This window comes from Apostichopus japonicus, chromosome 10 (assembly GCF_037975245.1).
Source record: "Apostichopus japonicus isolate 1M-3 chromosome 10, ASM3797524v1, whole genome shotgun sequence".
Classification (NCBI taxonomy): domain Eukaryota; kingdom Metazoa; phylum Echinodermata; class Holothuroidea; order Aspidochirotida; family Stichopodidae; genus Apostichopus; species Apostichopus japonicus.
The window spans coordinates 18,728,826-18,755,945 of record NC_092570.1 but is presented as its reverse complement, the minus strand read 5'-3'; the positions used below and the strand labels follow the sequence as shown (position 1 = coordinate 18,755,945).

The 27,120-nt window shown below is 36.5% G+C and overlaps 2 protein-coding genes across 25 annotated transcripts in view; one reads left to right on the top strand and one right to left on the bottom strand.

Moving 5' to 3' along the window:
- Positions 1-13,895, top strand: part of LOC139974902 (rho guanine nucleotide exchange factor 7-like) — a 64,814-nt gene extending 50,919 nt beyond the window's left edge. For 3 of the 5 annotated variants that reach the window (XM_071982428.1, XM_071982426.1, XM_071982429.1), the window contains one exon: positions 4,715-13,895. In XM_071982428.1, the coding sequence (XP_071838529.1) occupies positions 4,715-4,889 (175 nt within the window). In that variant the 3' untranslated portion in view covers positions 4,890-13,895. The remainder of the gene's footprint in view (positions 1-4,714) is intronic. The other 2 variants (XM_071982431.1, XM_071982430.1) reach the window with 2 other exon arrangements.
- Positions 10,778-27,120, bottom strand: part of LOC139974903 (uncharacterized) — a 203,710-nt gene continuing 187,367 nt past the window's right edge. For 18 of the 20 annotated variants that reach the window (XM_071982447.1, XM_071982440.1, XM_071982439.1 and 15 more), the window contains 3 exons: positions 26,573-26,625; positions 25,845-25,932; positions 10,778-17,761 (listed from right to left, as the gene is read on the bottom strand). In XM_071982447.1, coding sequence (XP_071838548.1) covers positions 17,595-17,761; positions 25,845-25,932; positions 26,573-26,625 — 308 coding nt within the window. In that variant the 3' untranslated portion in view covers positions 10,778-17,594. Of the gene's footprint in view, positions 17,762-18,683; positions 24,671-25,844; positions 25,933-26,572; positions 26,626-27,120 lie in introns of those variants that run through there. The other 2 variants (XM_071982433.1, XM_071982452.1) reach the window with 1 other exon arrangement.

Sequence of the window (27,120 nt, the reverse complement as noted above, 5' to 3'; positions counted from 1 at the left end):
AAAGTTTTACATAGGAAGAGTCAACATTCTTTCATACCACTTTAAAGGATAAAACAGGAGGATTTTTTATAAAATACTTAAATCTGGTATAGTTTATATGCATGACACATACTGCATGGCAACAAAGCATGCTGGCAACCTTTCTGGATGATTGACCAATTGGAAGGGAGTATATACAATGTTACCAGGGCAACGGAGCATTGGGTGCAGTTTCAAAGTGCATGCCAAGATTGCATACAAACACAGCATGCTAGATATAAAGGGCATGCCTGCATTGTTCATTGTATGCCCACGTCCATTGAAAGAATGTCAGAACGGCCTTCGTCCCCTCTTTAAATAATGCTTCATGAATTCCAAATTTTCGAGCGTGTAAAGATCAATTACACGATTCAAAGGACTACCGGTGTTTTAAATAAAAGCTTCATAAACTTGGAGGGGATATTTGGGTTGGGAGCAAATACAGGATCATTGAGGAAGTAAATATCGAGTGTATCGCCACAGCAATTTGCCATCTGTGCCTTGGGTTAGCTTGTTCTGTGATGATGCCTTCATCGTATGTCATCGTAAGTGCATGAAATGAAAAAGTTTCACAAAGTAGAAGAATGCACAAAGTTGTGAAGATTTGAAGCCGAGACGATTGTAGAATGTTCGCATGCTAATAAACACCATGTCACCTTTACCAGTCATGAATATTCATTGGGCTTTCTGGATATGCATTGCTAGAAGACATTCATATTTGTGATGATTAAAGTAAAGTAAGCCAGAGACCTTATTGGAAAACATAGCATCGGGAAATTTCAAACTTTTACATTTTTGCAATTTACAACATTATAAATAGAACTCTCTTCTTGCACTTTGAAGGTGTGTTTGTTCATCTTCCTATCAATTTTTGAAGACTGCACCACATTGCATAATAGCTCCCCACTTTCATAGTATGATGATTTTGTCTGATTAATTGATGATGCTTCTTCTACCTTTACCTTCCCGACTTACCATATTGCACTTTATTCCGGTTGTTTTAAAAGATTTTATCCCCAGCATTTCAACAGAGGGCGCTGTCATAACGGTCCAAATGTCAGCGATGTGATACTTTTGAACGATCCCTGAATTAAAGTCATGGAGTCGCGTGAAAAGTTGGTGACTTTGCACACTGACGTGCTGGGTGATTGACTAGTTCATGAGTCCACTTGTGCAGTTTAGTCGAACTAAAAACCAACATGCTTTAGAAAACGCAAGTCAAGGTTCTTAAAACAGTTAGCTTGACTTGAAACTTGGAAAATAAGGTTGTAAAGAACCTTTCTTCAATAGTGACAAAAGATACTGTATGTATGTATATATATATATATACATACAGTATCTTTTGTCACTATTGAAGAAAGGTTCTTTACAACCTTATTTTCCAAGTTTCAATATATATATATATATTTATATATATATATATATATACTCGTAATTGACTCTTGGTACCGTTATGATCCGCAGACAAATAGTTTTGTGGAATCAGTTATGACCGGATAGGACAGCGTCCTCTGTTAAATTTGGGCAAGGTTGGATATCCCCATTCGATGATTGCCATGTAGGTAATCTGTGCATGCTGCCTCCATTCCCACTGCATGTCTGCACCATGCTTACACACATTGCAAAGGTTTTTTGTGGATCCCATTTTATAAGGAACTTTTACCACCGTAAAAGCATTCTAATCTTGTAGCCCATTACTATCAAGATTTGTTTATCACCAGGCAGGTAAAACCGACATACCATAATGCGAGGAGTGGGTAAAAATATTCCTTGACAGGATGGATTGATTTCACATTTATAGTATGAAATGAGATCATCCATGATCCTGCTGACCATGCCTTTTGAGGTATTGTTAAGTGTCACCATGAGGAGTGGGAGGTGTGGGGCAGGAGGTGGGGTAGGGGTAAAGTGGGTGGAACAGGAGGGGTTTCATCATCTTGAGAGGGATTCCATATATCAGTGATGTAGAGTGAACCCAAGGTCAAGTGTTCATGTGGTTCATAGGGGTCACGTTGATTGGTCTGGTAAAACAATTTGACAGGACGCTGTAAATATGTTAATTTTCTGAATGTCAAAGAAATATATAAATTGGATTTAATTTTCTGCATTTGCATGACATAGATTCCAGACATAAACATTCTAGTTGAATCTATAGCGTTTTTTTTACAGTTATGGCAAAAGATAGTGTGGATAGGATGGTGCAAAAAAAAAAAAAAAACAGGGCCCTCATAATTTGATGATGTCTCAAGATCAACTCTGACATATTTCCCCCAACATTGTACCCAACTGGAATAATGTTTTTGTTTTGTTTTGTCATTCATAAACTTGAAGTGACCTTGTCAAACTCTATCAGACATGTGTGATGCGATCTCGTCGTTAATGTTTAATTCGCAAAAATTATCAGCACATGCGGCCCACTGATGGATCCATTTCTTGGTTCGTGGTGATTGGACACCTTGAAACTCAATTCCCTCGTGCCGTCAAGTCAAGGTCTCACATTCTCTCGAGTCAGTTTTGTTCAGTCTCGAGTGTTTGAGACCATGAGAGGGTATAACTCCTGACATGTGTTCTGTTTTATTTTCTCTCTCACTCGAACGAGCGCGTCACAACTCGTTTGATGTCACCACATGGCATTTATTGTCTTGTTTGCATATATGAATTATTTTGAGAAATACCATAGCCTCTCAAGAAAAGGGAATATCCATTATTTATTTATTTATTTATTTATTTATTTATGTTTTGTCAGTTTAAAGGTACTAAACTTTGTGCAGGTCCTCATTCTATATCTAGGCTCATTTTTTTTTTTTTTAAGCATGTTTTGCTGTTACCGTACCTCTTCAGCTGGCTAATTCTAACTACAGCCAGTCTGTGGGTCTAGAGTGTGAACAGGAATCTCTGGGAAAAACAGTCCAGAATTAGATAACCACGAAAAAAGACAAAACAAGACTTCAGGAAAGCATATATCTGAGTTTTACAAGTTTGATAGAGAAGATGTCATTTGAAACTTTGAAAACTTTGAAACCACAAGCCCCCCCCCCCCCGGTTCATCTCCAAAGTGTCTTTATTCTTTGCTGCCTTGCCTGGTGCAGTCGGTGGTATTTCCTGTTTCCTTCAGAAAAGATTTCACTCTGCATGTCACTGCGGCACAATCTTATACGCTGAATGCCCCCGTTTTCTCGGGTATCTTGCATTTTCGTATCGTGTTCTGTAATAATATCACATTCTCATTTTCATGGTTCAGGTCTGTGCTCTTGGAAGGTTCCATCAAATATTTTATATGCATTATAATGTTATATCTTTAAGAAAAAACTCTGCATTCAAGTATAGCAACGGTCATCTCTAGGTTCATGATTACAGTGTCCTATGCCTTCCAAACCCCCCTCCCCTCTTGAATTATGAGTTAACTCTGATATATCTTATAAGAAAGAAGGGTTGTCAAATGCAATAAGCAAGTACTGTGAAGATAGACTTAATCAGTTGTTTTCATAGTGCAGACTAATTATTTCATCATTTTAGGCTTAGCCACTTGCTAAAAATTGCAAATGCTTTAAAGAAAAGAAAATGGAAAAAAAAACAAAAAAATTCACCAGCTCAAATCAATTTCCCAGTTGGCATTTCCTGCATAACCATAGACATCAGTTTACTGTACAGGCTAATGAGAGCAGTCCAATTCATAATATTTGCCGATAAGAAGTGGAAATCGGTGTTTACGTTAGGTACGGAAATCTTGCCGATGCTTGTGACAGATGATCGTTAACAGACTTATCATGTTTTCATGTTCTTAATGTCTCCTGACAGAAGAATGTCAGTGTGTGTGTCTTGCTACTGGCAAACAGCGAAATCGACTGGCCTTTTAGCCAGTAAATAGCCCAAATTTTGGAGTCATGCTGATGTTATGATCTGTTTATAGATATTGTAGACTGACATACCCATCCACACTCACTGTTGTTTATCCTCTGTAGTTGAAAGGAAAAGTGACATTATTTGTACATTTAATAGTTCCATACATTTGCACGACATCAAAGGCTTACACTCGCACGTAGTGATAACTTTAAAAAAAAATTGATTATCAAATTACAAGTTACAACCTTTTGTTTATTTCTTTGACATTCCAAGGTCAAATTTGTCCATTTATTTTATAGATAATAATTTTTGCCAGTTGTAGAACAAGTAAACTTGGAATGTTTTTTTAAGTTGACCAATATTCATGCATTATTACCCCATGAAACAGTCAAAAACAATATTTTTTTTTGTTTTTTTGGTGTGTGTATTTGATTGATACTAATTTACCAAACCTGGTGAGTTTTTTTCCAAACTAAGATTTTAGTTGATCGTATTCCACTTCAATTTTTTGCACCAAACAAAGTCCTTTACTTAAGGAGTAAGTGATTTTTAATTCTTCATAAATAGATATTTCACCCAGTCACCTTCTGGCAGTTGTGTTAAAAATTTCTGAAATGTAATTTTAAGATAAAAAGAAAACATTTTTTTTTTCGAGAAATTTAACATGTCTACAAATAATATAAAACAATACATGAAAAATTATTTCTGATCAAAATGATAGTTTATTTCCTGGTCCATACATTTCTCACGAGTGACTAATCATCTATTCAAATCTATTTTTTTTTCTTCCACAAACTCATGTTTTTAATTTCATTTTACAATTTTTCTCCCAACCCTCTTTCACCAACAACAGGAGTTTGATCGACACCGTCTATGCGCTACGAGACCAAGTAACCAGTCTTATGGAAGAGACCAAGACATTGAAGAAAGACCTAGACCAAGAGAGGAAGGCAAGGAGGAAACTGGAATCGTCAGTTCGTAAATCCATGAAAAGTATGGATTTCAAAGCTACCATACCCGACTTATGACAGCAGTTCGTTGTCAGTATAGACGTAACGATGTAAAAAAAAAAAAAAAAAATGTATAAACAATAATATCTTTATTATAATTAAGGCTTTTGTTAGCATGCCATTACATTGTATGCACTTGGTAGATACCATTTTCTAGAGGAAGTTTGGTTCTTTTAGCACAGCAGGGCTTGCTTATTTGGGAGAAAAGAAGCTGTTTTTTTTTTTTTTTTTTTTCTGGCAGGTTTGTAGGACAGAAAGATTTGTCGTATTGCAGCTTGCCCTTTTTTTCCTACTTTTTTATGATTATTTTTATTACTATTATTATTATTTAGAACATTCGGTGACAATATACACTATTTTTTGTAAAAGGAAGGAATAAAGAATGTACGAACAGAGGGAAGAAACACAGAAAAACTGTTGCACACATTGATTTTATACAACATTGGGACACACAGTCGTGCAATTTGGAAAACCAATTTACAGATCGGCCACAAAATATGTTTCGCATGTAGTTTATAGGCTTCCTTAGGTATGTTTATGTCATTCATTATCATGAGATCTTGGCTAGGAAAAGGTTTGATTGAAGAGGGAGTGAAAATACTTGATTTTTGATTCATTTTTACACATGTATACATGGCATGGAATAGTAAATAAAACACTTTGGCCAAAGTAAAAGGATCCATTTAAAAAAAAATGACCACAGCCAGGACTGTTGAAAAGATTTGTTAAGAATCTGCACATTTTACCTTTCCAGAAGTGTAATATTTTCACCCATTGGAGTTTGGTTTGTTCCATATCAATATATGACAGAGTATAATGATTGGATACGAAATGGTTTAAAAAAGTGGTTCTTAAATGGGTGTTTTTGTTTATGAAATGTTTGTCCGAAAAGTTGGGACTGGACGAATGTCTTTGGAGTGACCCGAGGATATATTATAAAACAATGTAGAGCAGTATGTCAGTTGAGAAGGTCAACAAAAACGAATATCAGTATTTTGAAAATAAACATCCTCGAGAAGGGTGCGATAAAATAGATATATTTTTTATGGGAGATGCTGGTATTTGGGGTTTTGAGATTTCAGAGAGAGAATTCATCTTTCGAGACATTACTTACGACTCTCGTCCACAAAATTAGACAGAACAAATCACACCTCGTCGTCTTCAGGAAATTCAATCCACCACTTTAGTCGAAAGTCGTCATAGACAGCAGTAGGTCGTTAGAAAGTGTCAAGTGTTAAGGTTGTGAGGAGACAGATAAGCGAGTCATTCCTAAATATCCAAACCAGTCAGTTTTGGAATGTCAGTCCGTACGGATAGATGTTGGGAAATCCATTGCACACATCCGATCATTTTGTCATTTATTTATCGATGGTGTACTACGTCGGTTGATTGTTTCAATTTGTGATTCCTTAATACTGTAGTGGAGTATAATTGTCCCGATTTAACAAATGAATTCAGTTTTAATAACAACATTACAGTCTCTCTTGTTCAAGACTATTCGCCAATGATAGGAAATCTGTGTCAGCACAGACTAGGAGAGGAAGAATTTTGACTGAAAATAGCACCCAAATTAACAGAACGTTGCTTCACAGCCTCTCTGGTTCCCTGCATCCCCGCCCTAACTTAACCTCCTACTGTTGCTCGACTGTGGGACAAAATTTCTGCACTCCGTTTTCGAGTTCAGTCTTAGGTTTATATTACCGTGGATGTATTGGATATTTTTGGTCGACTTAAGTTAATGAACTTCATTAAGTTAATTCAAGTTGAATCCTTGTCCAGTTGACATAGGTAATTTCATCATTGCTAGAGTATTTTACTCTCTTGGAACATTTAAGCTGTTGGAGAGGTAAGTGTAGTAAAGAGAGTTAAATAGATTCATGTACTTACCTGCATCTGCACAACAACTGCACGCCACTCTCTATGTTTAATGTTTTATCTATTTACACGACTCAAAATTATAGCGTTATTCTAAATTGTAAGATGACACTTGGAACTGACACTTAATTAAATATGATGAAGTGACATCAAATAGCCATCCAACGATTGGTACAAAGTTTCAATTGGTGGGAAAAGACATCAAGGTTAGTGACAGTTCACTCTTTAATTAGAGGATTGTAGTTAATCAAGTTTGGTTAATAGCACTCAACTGTGTGTTAAGACTCTCTTCATCATCACGTATATGCTCTGTAAGGTGGTGTTGGGGGGGGGGGGTAGGTGGGATGAGGGTTGAGGGAGTGCAGTGGTTGTTATTGATACAATTGGTAAAACTTGCCTGCCCTCCCATGGTGTTTGGTTTTTACCCATTGCCTAACGGCATTGGTGGTAGATTCAGACCGGTGGGAAAATGATTTTAGCAGAAGTCAACTATTTGCCTTTTTGCTCGTTAGCATGCTTCTGTTTAAAGATGCAATGCAGAAGCATTTAGTAGAGCAATGCCAGTATAATCATAACCAAAATCATGTCAATAAATTTGATAAACCAATCAAATGAAGCAAGAAGCATTTACTATTGTCAAAAGTAAATTGAGGCATTATAATATTGGCAAATTTCTTGTCTTGGGTTTCTGAAGAAAATGTTCAGATGACATCAAGTCTTGATTGGTTGGCTTTCATTTTGTTCCATAATTGGGAAGGTTCATGATTTGAGTGGAAGGGGGTGGGGGGGGGGGGTAGGGGAAGGATTTCTGGGCAGGGCAAAGGAAACTAAATAAATAGTCCACAAAGGCTTTGACGCAGTATAGAAGGGTAAAAATGTACAGTGCAATTTATATTGGAAAATGTTTACTTACAATTAGGCCAATTTACCTTTTCTTGTTGTCCAATTTTTTGGGGTTTGTTTTTTTGTACTTTTTCAAAGAATTTTGTTGTATAGTGTGGTTATATGTTGAAATATCAAAGATATTTTAAATACTACAAAGGCATTGCAACTCAAAAGAGAATTGATGTTGAAGACATTTTTTTAAGTTAATGACTCGATATGGAGTGGGCGAGGTACTACAGAGAGATTTTTCCGGAATATCATATTGACTATTCGTCTTGATAAATTTTTTAGAAGTAATAAACTCTTGATGAGATCTTCCATACTCTTATCTGCTATCGTGTGCCTTTGTGGAATGTTGTCGTCTTTGCTGCCTAAAGATTGACGACTGAACTTGGCAAGAGAATTTCTGTTTTTTTGTGATTATTTGACAATAATCTGAAAGTAGTTTCAGGGATGGCCTTGAGAAACTGTAAATGAAGTACAAAAAAAATATAATGTATACCAACATGTATGTTTTTTCTTTCTCCTCTTTCCATGTTTATTGCACTTTTTATTTTTACCAATAATATTTTTTTACGGCCTTAAACAAGTTTAAACTGTTATCAACTGCTCTATAATGAAACTGTTTGATAGATAACCTGTGACCGTTTAGCTTTGGGATCTTAAGCAAAAACGGTACTTTTTTTTAATGAAGAGGCACCCACGATACAGCCTGGGGCACGATTAAACCAAACAACTTCATCTGAATGGACGACACCATCTAATTTCTCTCAAGTGAGGTTTAACATTTTCGAATGTTAGGGAAATAACAGTCGACCAGGGTTTTCAATAAACCTATGATCACCGACTTGATGTACTGGGACTACCAGTGGAGAGTTCATCAGTTTGTTGAAATGTTAGATTTTCCTGTCAAGGTTCTTTATATCTTTGGCGACCTTTCTAATCATGGCATATTCTGCTGGCACAAGTTGATTGCTTCACAAAATAACTGGCAATTCAAAGTCACTCATTCAATCTTCAAGTCACTACCATTTCCTCAAGAACATTAAGTTGTGTGATGGAATTTGATTTTTTTTTCTTTGTGATGTTTTGTGAATGCACATGGCAACGGTAGAGTGAATGACATCACCATGGCAACTAAGCTGAAAATGTAATAATATCTCCAAATAGTTTTAAAAAGAAGTATAATAATTCTAGTAAAAAATTTGGATTTTGATGCAATTTTCTTAATGCAGACATTGGCAGCTATTTAGTAAACATGCTGAATGGATCACATTTTTGGGGAAAAGTCCACAAGATTGTTAAGAGAAAGTAAGCTTATGAAGAACATGGTCATGATGACCTCACAGACCACTTATTTTTATCCATATCCTGGAATAATATAGTGTTTAGCAAAGGTTTGCATTAAAGTCAACTGTGTCCCCAGTGCTTTGGGAAAAGATATTGAAATCCCATTTTCGACTAACAGTGGAATATTTTTCTCTTTGAGGTGTTTTTATGTGTCTCCCACTGGAATATATATCCCTTTATGGGGCGAGTCCCTTCATTGGGTGGAGTCCCTTCATGGGGTGGAGTCCCTTCATGGGGTGGAGTCCCTTCATGGGGTGGAGTCACTTTCTAGTAAGTTCATGATATGGGCTGATGTACCCAGTAGCCAGGGTTACAGCCTGACAAAAATTGGATGAACCAGAGGGTGTTACCTCATGTCGGCAAGCTTTCAAATTTCATAGAAACCAAGACATGTCTGAAATTTTTCTGTAATGAGATCTCTCAACCCTGGAATCTCTTGACCCTCATCTAGGTGCAAGTAGTTTTGACAAGGGATTGTAAATATTTTTGTGAGGAGGGTAGTTTGAATGGCAACCAATGTTGGTTCAAAGTTTAGCATGCTAAAATTACTGTAACTTTGTTTTATACCATCCATATGATACCCTGAAATGAAATAGTTTTGTTGTTTGTCAAATTAGACAAATGTCATCATGAAAGCCACAAATCCTTTTTTTTTTTTTTACGATGGGTTTATTATTTAGATGATTAAACAATGTAATAAACCAAAAAAAGAAAAAGCAAAAAAAAAAGAAGCAAAACAATGAAGCAAAATAAAAACAATAACGCAATTTTTTTTTTTTTCATGAAATTTTTTTTAATCATTAAATTGAATCCTCATAAAATCAAAACCTCCTAAATCTTCATTTGGTAAATTCTCCTTAAGGTTTAGAACCTTTTTTTTTTGTTAAAAGTGAACTGTAACATGACACAATACAAGCAACGATAAATGCGTACAGAGACTATAAACTACAAAAGCAAGCTAATCGTTATTTAATCAGGCCTGTTTTGAACATAACCTGAAAGAGTAAAACTTCTGTGTACAATTTTTTTTTTTTTTTTTCTAATTTCTTTTTCTTTCCACGACCCATTCCCCGTACTCTTGCCGTTTCGCTGATACACGTGGCTGCATTTTTTTTCCGAGGAGCATACTGGCAATGTTATAAGTGTACTTTTTTATTTTTGGCAAGCAAGTTTTTTTGCCCCGTTAGCATGGCATAAATATTTCGATTTGCATTGCGTTGTTTTTTCCCCCCTTTGTAGCCGTGTGTATCAAAAGAAAAGCTTTCAGGCAAATTCTTCAAAGCCTTTTTATGGATGCAGGATGACGATTTTGTAAAAACCTCTCCCCCTCCCTCTCACTGCTTTGATATTCCTCCATGCTGAGGCACTCTCTGGTTTTCAAGACAAGTTTTAATGAAAAAACTTGTCAAAAACATCCACCCCTTTCCAAGTTTCTCATATATCCGACATCTCTCGACTCAAAATTTAGGACAATTTCACAAAAAAAGGAAATCTTCCAAAGTTTTGTTTTTGTTTGAAATTTTGGAGTTAGTCTAAAACATGTCACTCTGTAAAATTGAAAAACCAAAAAAAAAAAAAAAAATCCTAAGAATTCACAAACTTATGTACATGATCAGTTATGAAAAAATAATGGTAAAATTAATCAAATGAATCAAAATGTTAAAATAGAAAAAATGAATTTTGTCATTTTTGTTTGAAATGAAACCAATTCAGCATTAAGTACATGATTGACGACGACTGAATAATTGTGAAAATCTTGTCAAAATCAATCTTTTTTTTCTCTTTCCTTCTTCCCCCTGACAAGCGGGTCTCGAATAAGGGTTAGGTGTTGGATTCTGTTTATGTTGAATGCTCCCTACCGACATCCCTATAACGAATGGCATTGTATACAAACAAGCCCTGCTAGATTATAATAATTTCAAAACGTCTCAATTTATCATGGCAATGTACCGGGGAATTACATTCCAACGTTGAGAAGTCGAAGATGACAGATTTCAGTACTTTTTTGGCACGTATTCTCTTCAACTCGAGAATGACAGAAATGTGACGGCACTCTCGCTATCCAAAAGATTGATTTTGACAGGATTCCTATTAAACTACTCTATGAATCATAATATTCTTCCAAATGAAGTCGTTTCTCTCAAGACATTAAGTTTAGTACAGAAACGTACAGGGTTTTTGGATAAACATCACACCACAATATCTGCTTGTTTGTTCTCTCATTTGAGAGGGGAGGGGAAGTGGTGGGGGGGTAGCTGAGAAACTGCTACAATCTTCCTTTTTTTGGATCAGGAGATCGTGTCATCTGTTTTTTTTCTCATGCGGAATAGAAATTACCTATTCCTGAATCTGAATTCTAGGAGTGTTTCATAATTCCTGGTAAGTGGTAGCTGCAGACAAACAGAAGTCTATGATCCAGGTAAACCCTGTATGCTTCTTCCTACTTTCAGTTGCTCTGGTTACTCCAGTAGATCTTACAAGGCATATAGAAAACTCAACTGACATGGAGAAAGAAAACCAGTTTCTCACTTTTTCAAAGACATCCACCCACCCACCCCTCCATCAAATAACATATTGGTATGTTAATACCCAACCTGTAAACTCAATAATCAACATTTAATCCCTTCTAGTGATTTCGAAACATTTCGTTTCTTAAACTCGAAACATAACTCTGCAAAAGAATGTGCTCTTCATTTTGTCTAGACCATCCCCCTGACTTTTATGAATTTACATAAAAAATACAAGAGGTACATATTACAGAATGCATCTTGCTATCTCATAGGTTGTGGTCATTCTAAATTACACATTTGTTCATTTTTACCCCAAAAAATTTTTGCTGTAAGAGAGAAGTAAAAAAAAAGAAAAAAAGGAAAAATAGAATACAAATGTCAGATCTGATTAGTGAAACCGCCAGTCTGTGAACCAACATCCCATTAGGCCATGGCGGCTGTCACCCCTACCGTAGATAAGATTAAAATACCTTCTTCTAAATTCCATTGCATTTCTGCACAAGCTAATAATCTACAATTCAACCCCCAAAATTGGCTAGAACCGATTTTCTGTCAGGTCGTAAAGGTGTCTTTTACTGGAAGATCTCCTACTGAAAGCTCAAAGGAATGTTGAAACAGGCCACATGAAACGGACCTAATAGTTTCTGAAACATTCTCCATGTATACATATCAAGGTTGTCGTGGCAACAGATGTTTTTCTTTTGTTTTGGTAAGACAATAGCAGACTGCACAGTCGGATATCGGTGAAGACATTTAATTTTCAATGTCACCGAACCCGACTGCATGGTAACCGTAGCAACAGTATTCCTACAAGAAAAGTGAGTGTCATCCTTCTTGTTGCTATGGCAATAAGGCAAGCATGAACTTTCAAGCATACCACGTATATAAATGCGTATCAGAGTATATATGTATATACTGCTTTTACCTACACGGATCACACTAGCGATTGCTTTCATTTTCTGCAATGGACCGACTACAGCGTTTTTCTATTTGGCCATTCTGTTCACCACAGAATCGGCATCAGTATTTAAAACCTTCCTACAAGCTTTGAATGAAGAAGATATATATAATGGCGGCACGATACATTTTTTTTATTTTGTTGAAAAAAAAAAAATCGAGTCTTGGACTCGTAGCAGCTAGTTTACTGTCTTTCCACAGAAGGTAGAACCTTTCTGAAATGACACCCCATACCAATATTCTCCTCTGTTAAATATTTCATCGACTAAAACACAGCTTGGTATTATTTACTTGCCATTACTTGCATCTCTTCGTGGTATTTGGTAAAATAAACCGATATCACAAGGCCCACAGGATGTCTTTGGTCACAAAAGAAGTGAAAAAATCTCTTTTTTTTTTTTAAACTGAAATTTATAAAATGAAATCAAAAGAAAGAAAAAAGAATAAAGAACACACAAAACAAACGACCTTTAAAAGTAGTACACTAAAAATATACATGTATTCCCTACAATATGTAGAGGTTAATTCATTTGTAGAAAAAAAAACAATTTTTAGATGATAGATAATCAAAAGTTACCCATGGCAACACTCGGATATACTAAATACATACATAGTTAAAGGGATTCAAGTTTTAAGATGTTAATAAAAAACATACATTACTTAGTCATACATTTTTAAAAAGGTTCCTTTTTTTAGTTTTCTGTTTGTATAATTGTATGAGACAATGGGGGAACTTTGCCAAGCCTCATTTAAAAATTCCATCCAATAAATGAGAATACATAAACGTGTAGTGAATATATACACTTTAACAGTGTACCACACACTCTACAATATATGCAAAATGTATTAAAAACATCATCTTTATCCACAAAAATTCACATTTTCCCAATCAAATTCAAAACTTGTATTTCTTATGACAAATATCAATTGACCATCCTGACAGCATTGACTTGTTATCCCCAAAGTGGAAAATGGAAATATTTCTCATATTTTACTAGGCTTTTTTTCCCTCCAAAAAGGTTGTCATATCTGAAAACAAAACCTGTGAACATTACCAATCGGATATTAATACAAAACAGAAGTCTCTATGATGAAAACATTTTGAGACACAATGTTGCTGAAAATGTTGAACTATTCCTCTCCCCCCCCCCACAAAATAAACCCAATACTCTTTCTGTAAAAGGCTGTGTGTTGCTACTACTTACTACGTGTCCAGGATAAACCTTAAGGATGGGGGTAGTTAGTTGGCTACAAAGCGATTCACTGATCTTGTTTCTAGGGTTTTGTGTGAGCATGTGTTGCTCCCAACGAGAGACGCAAATAACTACGAGTAATTTTACTAGTTATTATCATTGTGACCGACACAACAAGTTGTTTGTATTACTTTTGGCACAATCCAATGTTTGAACAAACTATTGAAACAAAAGGAAGAAAAAGAAGACAACAGGACACATCGTTAACAACTTTCCTAATTACCGAAACATAAACAAAGAACCTAGACCCCTAACAACCAAAAAAAAAATAATAATAGCAAGTGAACAATTTGGCACAATATTTAAGCTTATTAATAGATGTAATTTTCACCGAACCAACGTTTTAATCAAGAGGAAGTGTTTTATTATTTAACTGGTAGCAAATTTGTCTCAGGAATTGTATTGAAAGTTGGCTTATTTGCTTCATTCAACTGTTTCTTATTTGATTTTCTCAATCTATGAAAGATATAGTTATTTGGAATCTTCAATAGGTAGCCTCCCCCTGGTAATCTTCAGATGACATTTAAATCTGCCCCCTCCCTCCACCCCCCCCCCACAGAATGGGACAATCACTGCTAAAGACTTACCTGGTAACTGATTGGACGATATTTAATAACTATATTTAATCAAAGTTCAGAGTGATCACAGACTCAACCCGTTGTTGATTCGTAAACTTGAAAATATTTCCACAAGTGAGGAGGCTTTTTTCCTTTTCGAAACCTTGGAGAATTAAAATCAACCATCGAAATAAGATTTGGTAATCTATATAAACGAATGGGCAGAGGAATTTTTGGATATTAAAAGAAGGTTCAAAACTATGACCCTCAGGATTCAAAAAACTTGTTCCTTGTCAGAACTTGACGATAAATTATTGTCAGGACAACAACAACAACTGTGACTTTTTTTTTCTTAAAAAGCTTTTCTGATATTTTGGCAGAAAAAGACGTAAACCGATGTGGCAGCTAGTAGAGATTACAGGATGACATTAGGCACACACATTAAGTTTTGGTATGTTGTAGGCTGTTAAATATCACTGCTATCAATGCAGGTTATATTTTAATACCATTTTCTGATTTTGAGAAATGACCCTTTATACAGCTGAGATTCATCAATTGAATAAAGTGACTGGACTAGTTAGTCTAATACACAAACCATTACCATATAGCAGCAGGCTTTTAGCATTAAAGGTCATAGCATGCTAGCAGCAAGACAAAATCTATCCCTAACTTTTGTCAAAATGTCAGCAATCTATTTAAGTGCAAAATGATAGATTCTGTGAAATGTCACCCTTAGACAAAATTAGTTTCCTTTCCTTCCTACAACCAGAGGCCTTTTGCATCTGTTGCTGATGTGAAATAGTTGTGTGGGATTGAAATACTGTAAGATTTTCAAATATTCTTGCTCAGACTTTAGTCCTCTGAAGCAACACCAAGAGACATTAGCAGCGTTCTTCGGTCGACAGTGAGTTGCATTATTCTGTATTGCTACCACACAATCTGACATTTGGGTTGAGTCTATGGCCCTCTGAACTGAACATTTGCTTTCTTAAAGTAGAGAGAGAGGGCGGGGGGGGGGGGGTTGGGGTGAGGGGGTCTTGGTAGTAGGTGCGATGAGGGTATAGTTGGATCAAAAAGTCCTAGTGTATCGTATTTTCCCCCATTTCTGTAAGCATTGTAAGAAACTTTGTAAAGAAGCAAAACCCGTGCTAACTTTTTGCAAGCAGGAAGCAAGCAGAATGGTGATGTCGTTATGATCAAACAGATTTAAGAAACTTTGTGATATGATTCCAAATAAAAGACGATCCCATGGCTGGACAAAAATACTCAGGGGTATACCAGACACAACTTGCACAACCATCGCCCACCACATCACTAACAGATGACTGATCATAGGAGATGCATGTTGTTAATAAATTTCAAGGTGCCAACAAATTTGACAATATTTCAATATTACAAATGTAATCCCACCCCCCCCCCCCCACGGCAGATTGCAAAGGTGCATTAATTTTTCATTTTCTCTTGGGAATTGTTTTTATGTGAAAACAGTCGATCTGCAGAAATCAACCTCCTGCCTCCCACCCCATCCCCTCCCCTATCCTACTGCTGTAATAGGTTGTTGTTAGTCCGTTGTGACATGAAGCATACAAAAAAAAAAAAATACTCAAATTGAAGTACTAAATGAAAAAAAATCATGAGGAAAAAAAAGAAGGTACTTAAAGAGAACAAAATTTTGGAAGAAGTGAGTATGGACTAATTTCAGATTGATCACCTAACAAATAAAAAAAATAAAAAACAAGGAATATTATAACTTAGTACAAAACCTATATTGTACTAAGAATAAAGGTAAAATGGCTGCTTATTTCAGTTCATAATCAAATTTCAGATGAGTTTTCATGTTTCAATATCAAGACAACAACTTAAGGCCCTTGCTGCGTAGGCTTGTTTAGTTCTCTATAAATGGAATTCGAGTGCATCAAGACCATGGGGGGTGGGGGGGGGTGAATTTATGAAGGTGTTGCGTGCATGGTGTCAGCCCTTTTGTGTTCATGACTGCCATTTTTTTTCTCTTTGCATATTACTTGGGTTTTGAACGAACCGCTATGGATATATATGAAATACAAACTTCTCTGTTTAGTTAAGTTTTAACAATTTAAGAAAATATGTGCCTTACAATTTTGGCAAGTTTTAAGAGAATCACTCTTTTAAGAAAAAGTACTGCATTTTTTGAAATAATTTCAGCAGTTAAAGAAATTTTACATTTCTTTATTTTTTTTTCAATTTTGTTATTTTTTCTCGTTTTTTTTTCCAATTTTTTTGTTTTTGGTTTGAAGTTGTTTAAGAATTGGAAATATTCAGTGATTGGAAAACTGTCTGTACTACATAAAGGTAACTATTATACATGTTTTTAAAAGTTTACATCTCAAGTTCCAAGGTTACAACGAGGAAAGGGTGAAAGAAACAAAAAAAATATTCACATGCTCTTTACCTAAATTTGTGTTGAAAATTGTTGAAGAAATTTTTGATGTAGAAATAGGTGAACAAAGTGTTTAATAAGAATAAACTTTTTACAAAAAGTTTCCCCCCATTGAAAAAATGGAACAGTCAACATGGGTACTACTACAACTCCTCTAGTACATCAACAATGGCATATGCTTAAAAACACAACTTTTTTTATAATTATTTATATCATGTTAATTTTAGCACATGAATATGCAACATCTTGGTACCAACTTGACCAATGGGACAAAAGGGGTGGAAAAAAAAAATTCCAACAATAAAAGAAAAAAAAGAGAGTGGTAATAAAGGGAAGAGAGAGATAGATACATTCCATCGCAGTATTCAATCAAAAAAGTAGGATTATGAAGAAATAAGCCAGTTGCAGATATGTAATACCAAGCTTGACTTGACAATTACTAGCATGAGATGTGTCTTGCAAGGTGATCCTCAGAAGCATAGAGATCAAGCCGCCACAAGTCTTATTCTCAGAGATGCCATTCCCAATCTCCTAACAATTTACTCCTTTGCATCCCATTTTGTCCCCTTCCAAACTTTAAAAGCTTTAACAAGTACCAGATTTTGTTTTCTCTCGCACACCGTCTATGGCATGACTTTATTTCTCAATTTTTAAATTTTTTTAAAATAATTATTGGGGTGTGTTTTGGGCATCTGACATCGGTAAATAAAGACTTGTGGCTTGAAGTAAACAATTAAAAAAAAAAAAAAAAAAAAAAAAAAAAAAAACCTCTGCCGAGATTTTTTTTTTTTAATTTTAATTTTTTTAATATTTCTTTGAAAGTCTATCCAGACACACACATACAGACACCACACATACTAACAGATTTATCTAGGGCATATGAGTGGCGGGGTTTTTTTGCAAGCCATTGATGAATACTGCTAAAAGGTAGCACTAGCAGCCGTTGCGTTTGCGGATGCGGTAGCGGGAAGGATGCCGTTGGTTGCAGTGATGGGGACGTGGTAGTATTTGCAGTTGGTTCGCATGCATTTCCCTTTGGCTGCATCTCGGCAAAGCGTGACTTTTCCCTCCACAATTTCAACTTTGTCTGTGAGGTGAAGAAGAGAAAACAACTCTTGTATCTTTCTTTTTTCTTTTTAAAAGTCACTACAAAAAAACAAAAAAAAATTGAGAGAGAGATAGAGTGAGAGAAAATAGAGGAAAACAAAAACATAAAAGCTGAAAATCAGATAGAATTAAAGACATTGCCACCCAGGCTGTGCAAGCATGGTAGTATGCTAGGTAGGAATGCTCGCAATCAGCCCAAAAAAATATGTGGCAAACCATTATACATGTCAGCGCAAATAGTTGAATTGACAAGGAAGCAACATAGCATGCATGTAAATTTGAACACGGCATTCAACTACAAATATTCTATTTGTAGAAAACTGTGAGAATGATGGTTTGGGGGGGGGGGGGAGGGGAGGGGTAGAGTAAGGGAGGAGCAAATGGGGGGGAATGGGGAAGAAAAGATGATTTTTTTTGGGTGTAAAATGTCCCCAGTACATGAATGGTACATTTATCGTTATAATATGCCACTTGCTATTATATTCTGCAATATGGGGGGGGGGGGGAGAGATGGAGGGGGCAGTTGGGTGCATAATACCACTACAGCAAGTATCCCACATGTTCCTTGTGCATATTGTCCATAAGCAGGTGACACATTCGATATGGGTTTTTATTTGAACTTAAAAAAAAAAAAAAAACTGAAGAGGGAAAAATGGACATAGTTATTGTTAGGTGAGTAGTGGGTGAATCACCAAGTGGGATATCTTGAAAAAAAAGGGGAAAATGTTAAATAGCTGTGAAAAAAACAAAAGCTTGCTTTTAAGGTCTTCAGTATTGTCCCAAATTATAGCAAACTATAAAGCTGAAATTGATTAATCAGTGTGCTCTCATGGAGGGTAAAGGACTTATTCAGTCGGGTCCAATGTTTATGATTAAACCATTTGCCAAATGAGATCGTTTCCCACTCCCCCCCCCCCCCCCGGATTTCTAACATTGGGTGCAATACTGATGACCTTTTCAAATCCACGGTGCTGCCAAGCAAGCTTTATGAGAGAGAAAGAGAGAGGGGGTGGGGGGGGGGGTGAGAAAATGCATTTCAACAGGGGGCAAAAAATGAAAAATACGTACTAAACATTTTGCATACGAGAAAATCGACGACTGTCAGAATTGCGAATCTCAAAAGTCATGACAGTACTGCGTGAATATACAAATGTTACAACATGCTCTTGATATGGCTGCTAGCGGCTGGCTCAGCAACATGCTAATTGATAGCTGCATGTCTAGCTAGCTAGCTAGCTGCAATATGTAGTGTGTGTGCATGTGTGTGTGGGGGTGGTCTTCATCAAGACTGTGGCTGGCGGCAAGATAGCTAAAGAATGCTTCGTTGGATGATGATGATGATGATAGCACTGCCACCTGTTCCTGATTAAGCACACCTTTTATATACATATATATATACATATATATGTCTACACATGCACACTGTGGATGGCACTGAATTGTCTAACCTGGTGAAATCAGCGATCTTCCATTCATTTATCGATGAACAGTTTTAAAAGCAACATCTTGTAACCATCTCTTGATCGGTTATGTTACCGTCATAGATAAACTCAATTCCCATTAAAATTAAAATTAACATCTCCTTGATTCTCATCATCAAATAAAGAACAGCAGAGGTCTTTTAGGTTTTTTTAAGTTGACAGGAATAACACGAGTGTTTAATACCAAGATTGAATTTCTCACACAGGTATTTCTCGTCTTGTGCTGCAGGTTTAGCATTTTTGGCTAATTCTGAGATCAAAATGAGTCGAGATTTTGTATCTTGACTTTGCCCAGGTAAATTTTTTAATATCTCTTTGATACCTGCCCCTACAAAATGGAAGATCACTGATTTGGCCCCAAGACACAAAGACAGCTTTGCAAGGTACTAAATAACTGATGCTTCCACCTAGCAGATTTGCTGCTATGTATTTCTAGCAGATTAATTTGCTAGATAAAATCACCTAGAAATGATGCCATGGTGTATAATCGAAGACAAAAACGAAAGGAGCACCTACATGCCCTGTTTGAGAAAATAATGATTAATTTTAGCAAATAACATGCACGCTTTCATGACCATTGCTGCAGAAAAGAGTCACCTGATAAAGAATGAGAGATTTTTCTCTTTTTATTTCAACATGCAAAAAGTTTTATTTTTAAAAAAAAATTAAAAAAAGGAGGGAAAAAAGGGAAAGAAGTGTATATAGCAAGTGGGTTTTGAAAGGTGTTTGTTGGATAGACCAACTGATTTTTTTCTCTCTAAAAGGGAGGAAAAATCAGCAATTTCAACTAGGCAGCTACCATTATCTACTTTCTAGATGTGGAAATAGGAGGAGGGTTGGGGGTGGGGGGGGTTGAGGTGATGGGCTAAGGCAAGTCCAATCAGGATAACTTCCTTGAGAGGTCTGTACCAAGGGAGAGGAACGTACCATTTTAATTATGAACAAAGTCCGCAGAAATGAAACTCGCTCACCGACCGCCCGTTGAATCTTCCACAAAATGAAGCCAAACTTTCAATACTTATTTTCTTGGTTAAAATGAATGGTGTTCTTAAAATAAAGAGACCCGGTTATACCGCTGTATGCAACTTTAATAAAAAATACATCGATATTACTATTTATTTGATTTTCAAGCATATTTCGCTGCATTTTCCTTCTATCAAGTAACACTTTTTTCTCTCTTGCTGTGCTTACCTATGTTAATAGATATATCTGCAAAATGTTTTACTTAATATGAAGCTGTTTTTTTTCTTGGGACATTCAGCTGCAAACATTGTGTCTTGTTACGGTTATCATGTTTTTTTTTCTTCTTTCTTTTTTTTTCCAAATACAATAATCGTTGATAATGATATTAATAACAGTAGTAGTAACAACAATAACAATAATAATGATGATAATAATGATGATGATGATAATAAATCGATCCTTTGGTATGATAAGTGACAAGTAACCTCGGCCACCACATAGCTTTGTTGGGATAACTTACAATTTAATAAAAGGTATCAATAGAAAAGAACAGAACAACAGTTCTGTTAGGTTTAGTTTAAAATATCAGAAATACTTAAAGTACTGATGAAACTCTTGAATAATATCCACAGCTAACTAAGACCAATAAAAATAAAACCAAAAAAAAAAAAAAAAAAAAAAACAGGTGTGGAATAAAAATAACTTTCAGAATCTCTCTGCTTCTTCTCTTTTGATAAAAATTAAAGAGCATAACATCTTCTTCCTCTAGAACTAATAAACGACATCAGATTCGTAAAAAGAAAGTACCTTTAAAACAGTGCTTCTTCAAAATTAAAAGTTTGACAATTTGGGATATACCAGGGGGACAATACCTTTTTTGCACCATCAACTTAAAAAATGGCATGTTTAATTTTGATAGTTTATATTCCTTACTAAAACACTGAATTTATTCTCTGACTGATTTGATTTACAATTTTAAAAGTGCCCCCCCTCCTGCTTACCTGCTGCCTCCATCCCCCACTATAGCTCCCACCCCCGCCCCTCTTTCTATCAATCGTAGCTTTCTGCCAATTTCTATTACCCACTATGTGACATATTACGTTGGTACCTTATTATCCACTATATGACCTAGTAGTAGTTTACGTTCTGAGGTTTCCTTTGCTCAAACTCTTAATTTTATCACAGCCATCGTCTACTTTGCTAAGAACCATATTTCATGTTTGATATTTCAGTTAGCACCATATTTGGCCTTCAGAATTATTAAAACAAAATTTACAACCACCACTGCCTATAATCTCCCTATCAGCTGCAACTAAGTAAAAAAAAGGAGAAAAAAATGCACACGATATTTACTAAAATTTCCCTTAATAATATAATTACTCTAAAAGCTAAGAGACTCCAATAGGGAGTTACAGCTGCTACAACTAATATTTCAGAAATTAGTACACTGGTCAGAGGCTCATATTCTGCCTATTTTAGTCAAAAAGACAGAAAAAAGACCAAAAAGGTAACAGAGAAAGTGAGTCAGAGAGAGAAAACAAATATGAAAAAAAATATATCGCCAACGTCAAACAACTAGAGGCATAACATGACGCAACTTGTCTCGGTAATATCCACAAGAGGAAACGATTACTACAAGACCAAATCATAACAGTGATCGTAATAATAATAATAGTAGTAGTAATAAAAAAAAAAGTGATAAAGAAAAAAAAGAAAAAAAGGCAAACTTGGAAGGATGGAATACAAAGATTGATCCAGTCTGTTGAAATGACTGACAAATTTGCACTAAATTGGGTTAAAATTCTAACATATACAAATTCGGAAATCAAAAATAATCCCTAGTCAGAAACAACGAAATAAATAGATGGCGAAAGAGAAATAAAGATGAAAAAAGAAGAAGAAGAAGTAAAAGAAGACAAATTTAGGGTGAATTGTTGATAATATTCACCATAGACACGAGAGAATGAGAAAAAAAAGAAAACAGTAAACACGGAGAAGAAGAAGGAAAAAAAAAAATATACTAATGAACATTATAAAGAAAATATCTTTGAAAATGATTTCTCCCTTACTTGTACTTGGTTTTAAGTCTTTGGTTAATCACTTAAGACGTTTCTTGAGCACACATTTAAGTTGCTGGCTCATTTCTACCACAGAAGGAAAAAAAAGAGAAAAAAAACGGTGTCTTTTTTTTTTCTTCATCTTCGAGCTGCCATGTACACATATCCCAACAAAACGATGTGGTTTCGCTCTACCAACCACATAAGGCATACCAAAATATTTGGTACTTAAAAAAAAAAAAGATACTGGAAACTGTCTTCATTCTTTGCATCCATCGATAACTACACAAAGACTACACAAGAACAAACAGCTATCTGTTAAACCCTGTTTAACCCCAGAAGTAAAAATGCTACAAAAATCCAAAGATAAAATAATTATAGTATGTAGTATACACATTTGTTTCCTTCCCCCCGCCCCACCCCCCACATATCGATGGAGGCTTCCGTCGTATCCTTTCAGGATGGTATCCTCTTAATAAGGGCGCATACCCCGCAGCAGGGCTTCCGGCTGCGTCAGCTGCTGATGGTTTTTTTTGTTTTTTTTTAGTCACACACATATCCACTCAATGGCGACGGCTTAGCCGCCACTCATTCATAAAGCCCACTTCTTCATCATCAACACTGCAGCCACCATGAAAGTTTAGGAAATATCATCCTCTCCCCCCCCCCCCTTCCTTCCTTCACACATTGTTTTGTAACACGAGTATTTCCAATGCCTTTGTGTTCCTGGTTTTATTGCCAGGTTCTAGAGGAGATGAAGAGTTTTGTCTTCCTACAAAGGACATTCTGTCACTCTTTTTTTCATGACCAGCCACATCTTCAGAGAGTATTATTCACCAGAAATGGTCGATCAAGTTTGAGTTTTTGATGGTGCATCCAGTGCTTCTCACCAATCCCTCTCCACCCCCCATGTTTTGAGAGGGTACCCTCTTGTAACAGTAAGGGTACATTAAGGGAAACCCTTTGTTCTGTCAGTGAGTACACCCATCAGGTTAGGGTAAAGTACTCCCATTATTTGCCTTGGCTGCTTTCACACACAATTACTGGCACTTTGTTAAAAAATAACTCATCCACTGGCACTATTGGATTCCATCCATCCCACTTGGTAATGCCCCCACCGAGGAGAAATGAGCCTCGGGGATAAGTTATGCAACTTCGACTGTCTCGAGATTCAAGAGTCAATTCATAAGATGACTATTCCTCTAACGTAAGCTTCAACTTGGGGTAAAGGAGAAATATTATACTGTCCCAGTTGGTAGTCACTCCACGGGAACTTCCTTTCAAAGTGAATATAGTACTCAACGGTAGGATGCCTCCAACCACCCCACCCCCCTCCCACCACCAATTAAGTCTTAACGAAAAACCGAAGACACTCAACTTGTTGTTACTCAATGGCCCTTTCTTCACACCACACTCGACATGAAATTGCACTTGGAAAACAATGGTGAATTGGAAGAACTCATAGGTACTCTTAAGACATATTATTGTTTTTTTTTTCCCCACATTTTCTGTGTGTTTTTTTCCTCTTTTTGTTCATCGATGTTTTTTCCCCCTACCCCCCTTTTTTTCTAACGTTTATCTTCTTTTTTGTTGTTTGTTAAGGTACTGCGTACTAAACCACACGTCTGACACGATGGCAAACACTAAAAGAGACCAACGACCTCACTATGACTAGGTCTCGTCAAAAGTTGCACCAAAAGGTTTAGGCACCCTCCAAAAGATTTATGGTAAAAACCTCCACGAAAAAACAACGAGAAGAAAACATGGTGCAAAATGACGGACCACATCCGTACGAAAACGAGGGAATGACAGAGGGAGGAGCTCTTGTGGTCTCAGGTACAAAAACAAAAAATATATATGTATGCCATTTGTGTGTATAGCACCACATAGTAATAATGTACAAACATCTGTATCATTTTATAACTTCACAGCAGTTTCCTACATAGAAAAAAAATTAATCATAAAATGGAGAAAAAAATAAACCAAAAAAAAACGAAAACACAATCAAAGATCAAAACAGTACACAGACTGCTTCTTGACATACGGCAGTACACCAGTGACCATCCTCTTCTCTCTGTGACCAAAAAAATAAAAAAATAGCAACAAAACCAGAGAGAGGATGACACCTCTATGGAATGCAACGGGTTGAAAATAACAGGTCTCGTTCATGCCATCGTTTTGGCGAGGGAGACCTCTTTTTTTTTTTTTCCTTATCGTCCCTCTTCTGTCAAGCATTCGTGACCCCGGGCGTTGGCATAGAGGGGATGGAATTCACCATAGCTACGGGTGTCGTGGGCGGATGGTAGAACTTACAACGCGGCCTCGTGCAACGGTTTTGAACGGCATAGCGACACACTGTGACTTTTCCGTCGGTTATTTCCACATAATCTGGAAGTGATGAATTGATTAGTGAATGGTTTGTTGGTGAGGAGAGAGTGTTTGAAAAGATATATATTACATAGTCCACCGGCCACCATCGTCCACACATCATGTGTACCGTATTTGTGTGCCTTATGCCTACGCTCCTATTAAAAGAACACCACTAATGACCCAAAAAAAATGGAATATGAAGAAAAAGGAGGAAATATCTATGTTAAATTTTACACGATTCCTACAACTAGGCCATCTTTTAGGGAAAAAGAACATCTTTTTAATATCTCTCTGTTCAGTTGGGGTTACTTCATGTTGCTTTATTTTTGGAGGTCCATCGCTACAATTGCTCGAGGCAGTTAATGGAGAAACTCATCGAGTTTCCCTTTCAAGATAAATCCTACAACAGTTTTATCCCACCCCTAGTTTAAACTAAAAGTGATCGTTAGCTAAGATGACCACCTAAGGTACTTCGAGATGGATCAGCCCCACTATTCCACTCCTGTTCATATCAACAGATAATTCAAATCTGGACAGATTCTCTGTGGATCACTATCTCCCAGTAATGAGTACCTGTAGCAGAACTCAGGGACGCTATCGTGAACCTACATAGAGTGGCCTGAATTGTTTGAACATTAACCTAAACTCTTGTCTATATTAAATCCACTTAATTCACCACATGTGACTGCTAACTTAATACAGCCAACTACGAAAAATGGACCGTTCGATGATATTTTTAAAGGTAACTTTTTCTAAAATGTCAGGATCTCGTTCGCTCCCATCACACGGCTCATACTTACCACCCAGAGCGATAGAACAGCTCTCCGACAGGCAATGAGTCTGTTTCGGCCATAGGGATGGAAACCACATACCTGAGCAACAACTGCGTTAGACTTACGCTAGTGCATTTAACAATATTTTTAAAAAAATAATATAAATAAATAAGAAAAAAAAGAAAAACCTGCTTCTTCGTGACTCAAACCGTAAGAAAGCTCTCTGGTGTTGACCTCCCACGCAACAATCTGTGGCCTCGCTCTTCGCTGTACACTTTTTAAAAACTTACTCTTACGCATAGAAATATGTGGAGAGAGGGTAATGGCATAAGTCCTCAAAGACCAAAACAAAAGAATATATTATTATTATTATTATTATTATTGAAATCTCAGATATGAACCAGGTCCACGTTGCTTACCTTCAACGACGTGTGCGTACTTGCAGTTTGGTCGTTTACAGTTGCCAGACTTGAAATCCCTACAGACCGGTAGAGTTTCTGAAGTATTCTACGAATAAAATGGAAGAAAAAATATCAAATTAATTTCCAGCCATTTCAATGCTTGTGAAAAGTGGTCTTACTCCTGTCTCCCCCCTCCCCTCCCCTCCCCACCCCGTCTCCCCCTCCCCACCCCGTCTCAATCCTGTGTTGACATCACTACAATTCTGGGGTCAATATATAGTCCCAATAATAGCAATGTTGACAGGGACTTTGATTGCTTCTGAACTTTTCTAGTAAATAACCCTTTACACCATTTATTCTTTTGCGGATGGAAAAACTTCATAACTACCAACTTGAGCTCAATTGTGGCTATTTTAATATATCTAGCAAATTATTGCACCATTGACATTGTCCCTTTCAAAACTAGTGTGACAGAAAGTGATTAACTGCTGTTTTCCAAGGTTTGCACACCTTCATTCAAATGATGCAAGCGAAACAAACGCAATGTTTACTTAAGAACATACTACACCTTTGAACGATCTGGTTTACTTTTATCATAGAAATATGTAAAGAGAGGGTGTGTGTGGGTGGGTGGGCAACAGTTTGTTTACTCGGGCAAGGTCTTTCACAAACAGCAATTTCCGTGAGAAACAAACTGCTATGTCGTAGAATGTTACCTCATTTTGAATTCACAGTATGATACTTACCTGGTTATGTATAAAGTGTGGGGCCATTAGAGGAAATGTAGGCATCATAGGAACTAAGAAAAGGGAGAGAAAGAGAAATCAAGAAAAACAGTATTTTTTTTAAAGTTTCTTAACGTCAAATTAAAGACATTCCCCCCCTCTTCCCCACCCCTACCCCAAAATTGTTCAGTTCTACAGAGCAGAAGAGAGGTAACTTTTTGCATCTATAAACGTTTTCTTTCCTGTCTGACCATTCGTCGCCATGGCAACCGGGAGGGTTTCCCAGATAACTATGATGCAATACTTTGATGCTTTTGACGTGCAGGTTACTTCACAGAGTGGGGTAGGTGTTAGGAGTGGTTGAAAAGACGACAAGTTCTGGGTTTAACCAATGAGGATATAACCATGCCGTGCGGCATGGAGATATAACCGCACTGTGCTGCATGAGGCTTTAACCAGACCGTGCGGCATGAGCATATAACTGTACCGTGCTGCCTGCCCCAAACTACAAAGATGCATTTTACTTAATCACAGGGCAGCCTTCCCCATTCCGTGTCCTTCTGGGTAAC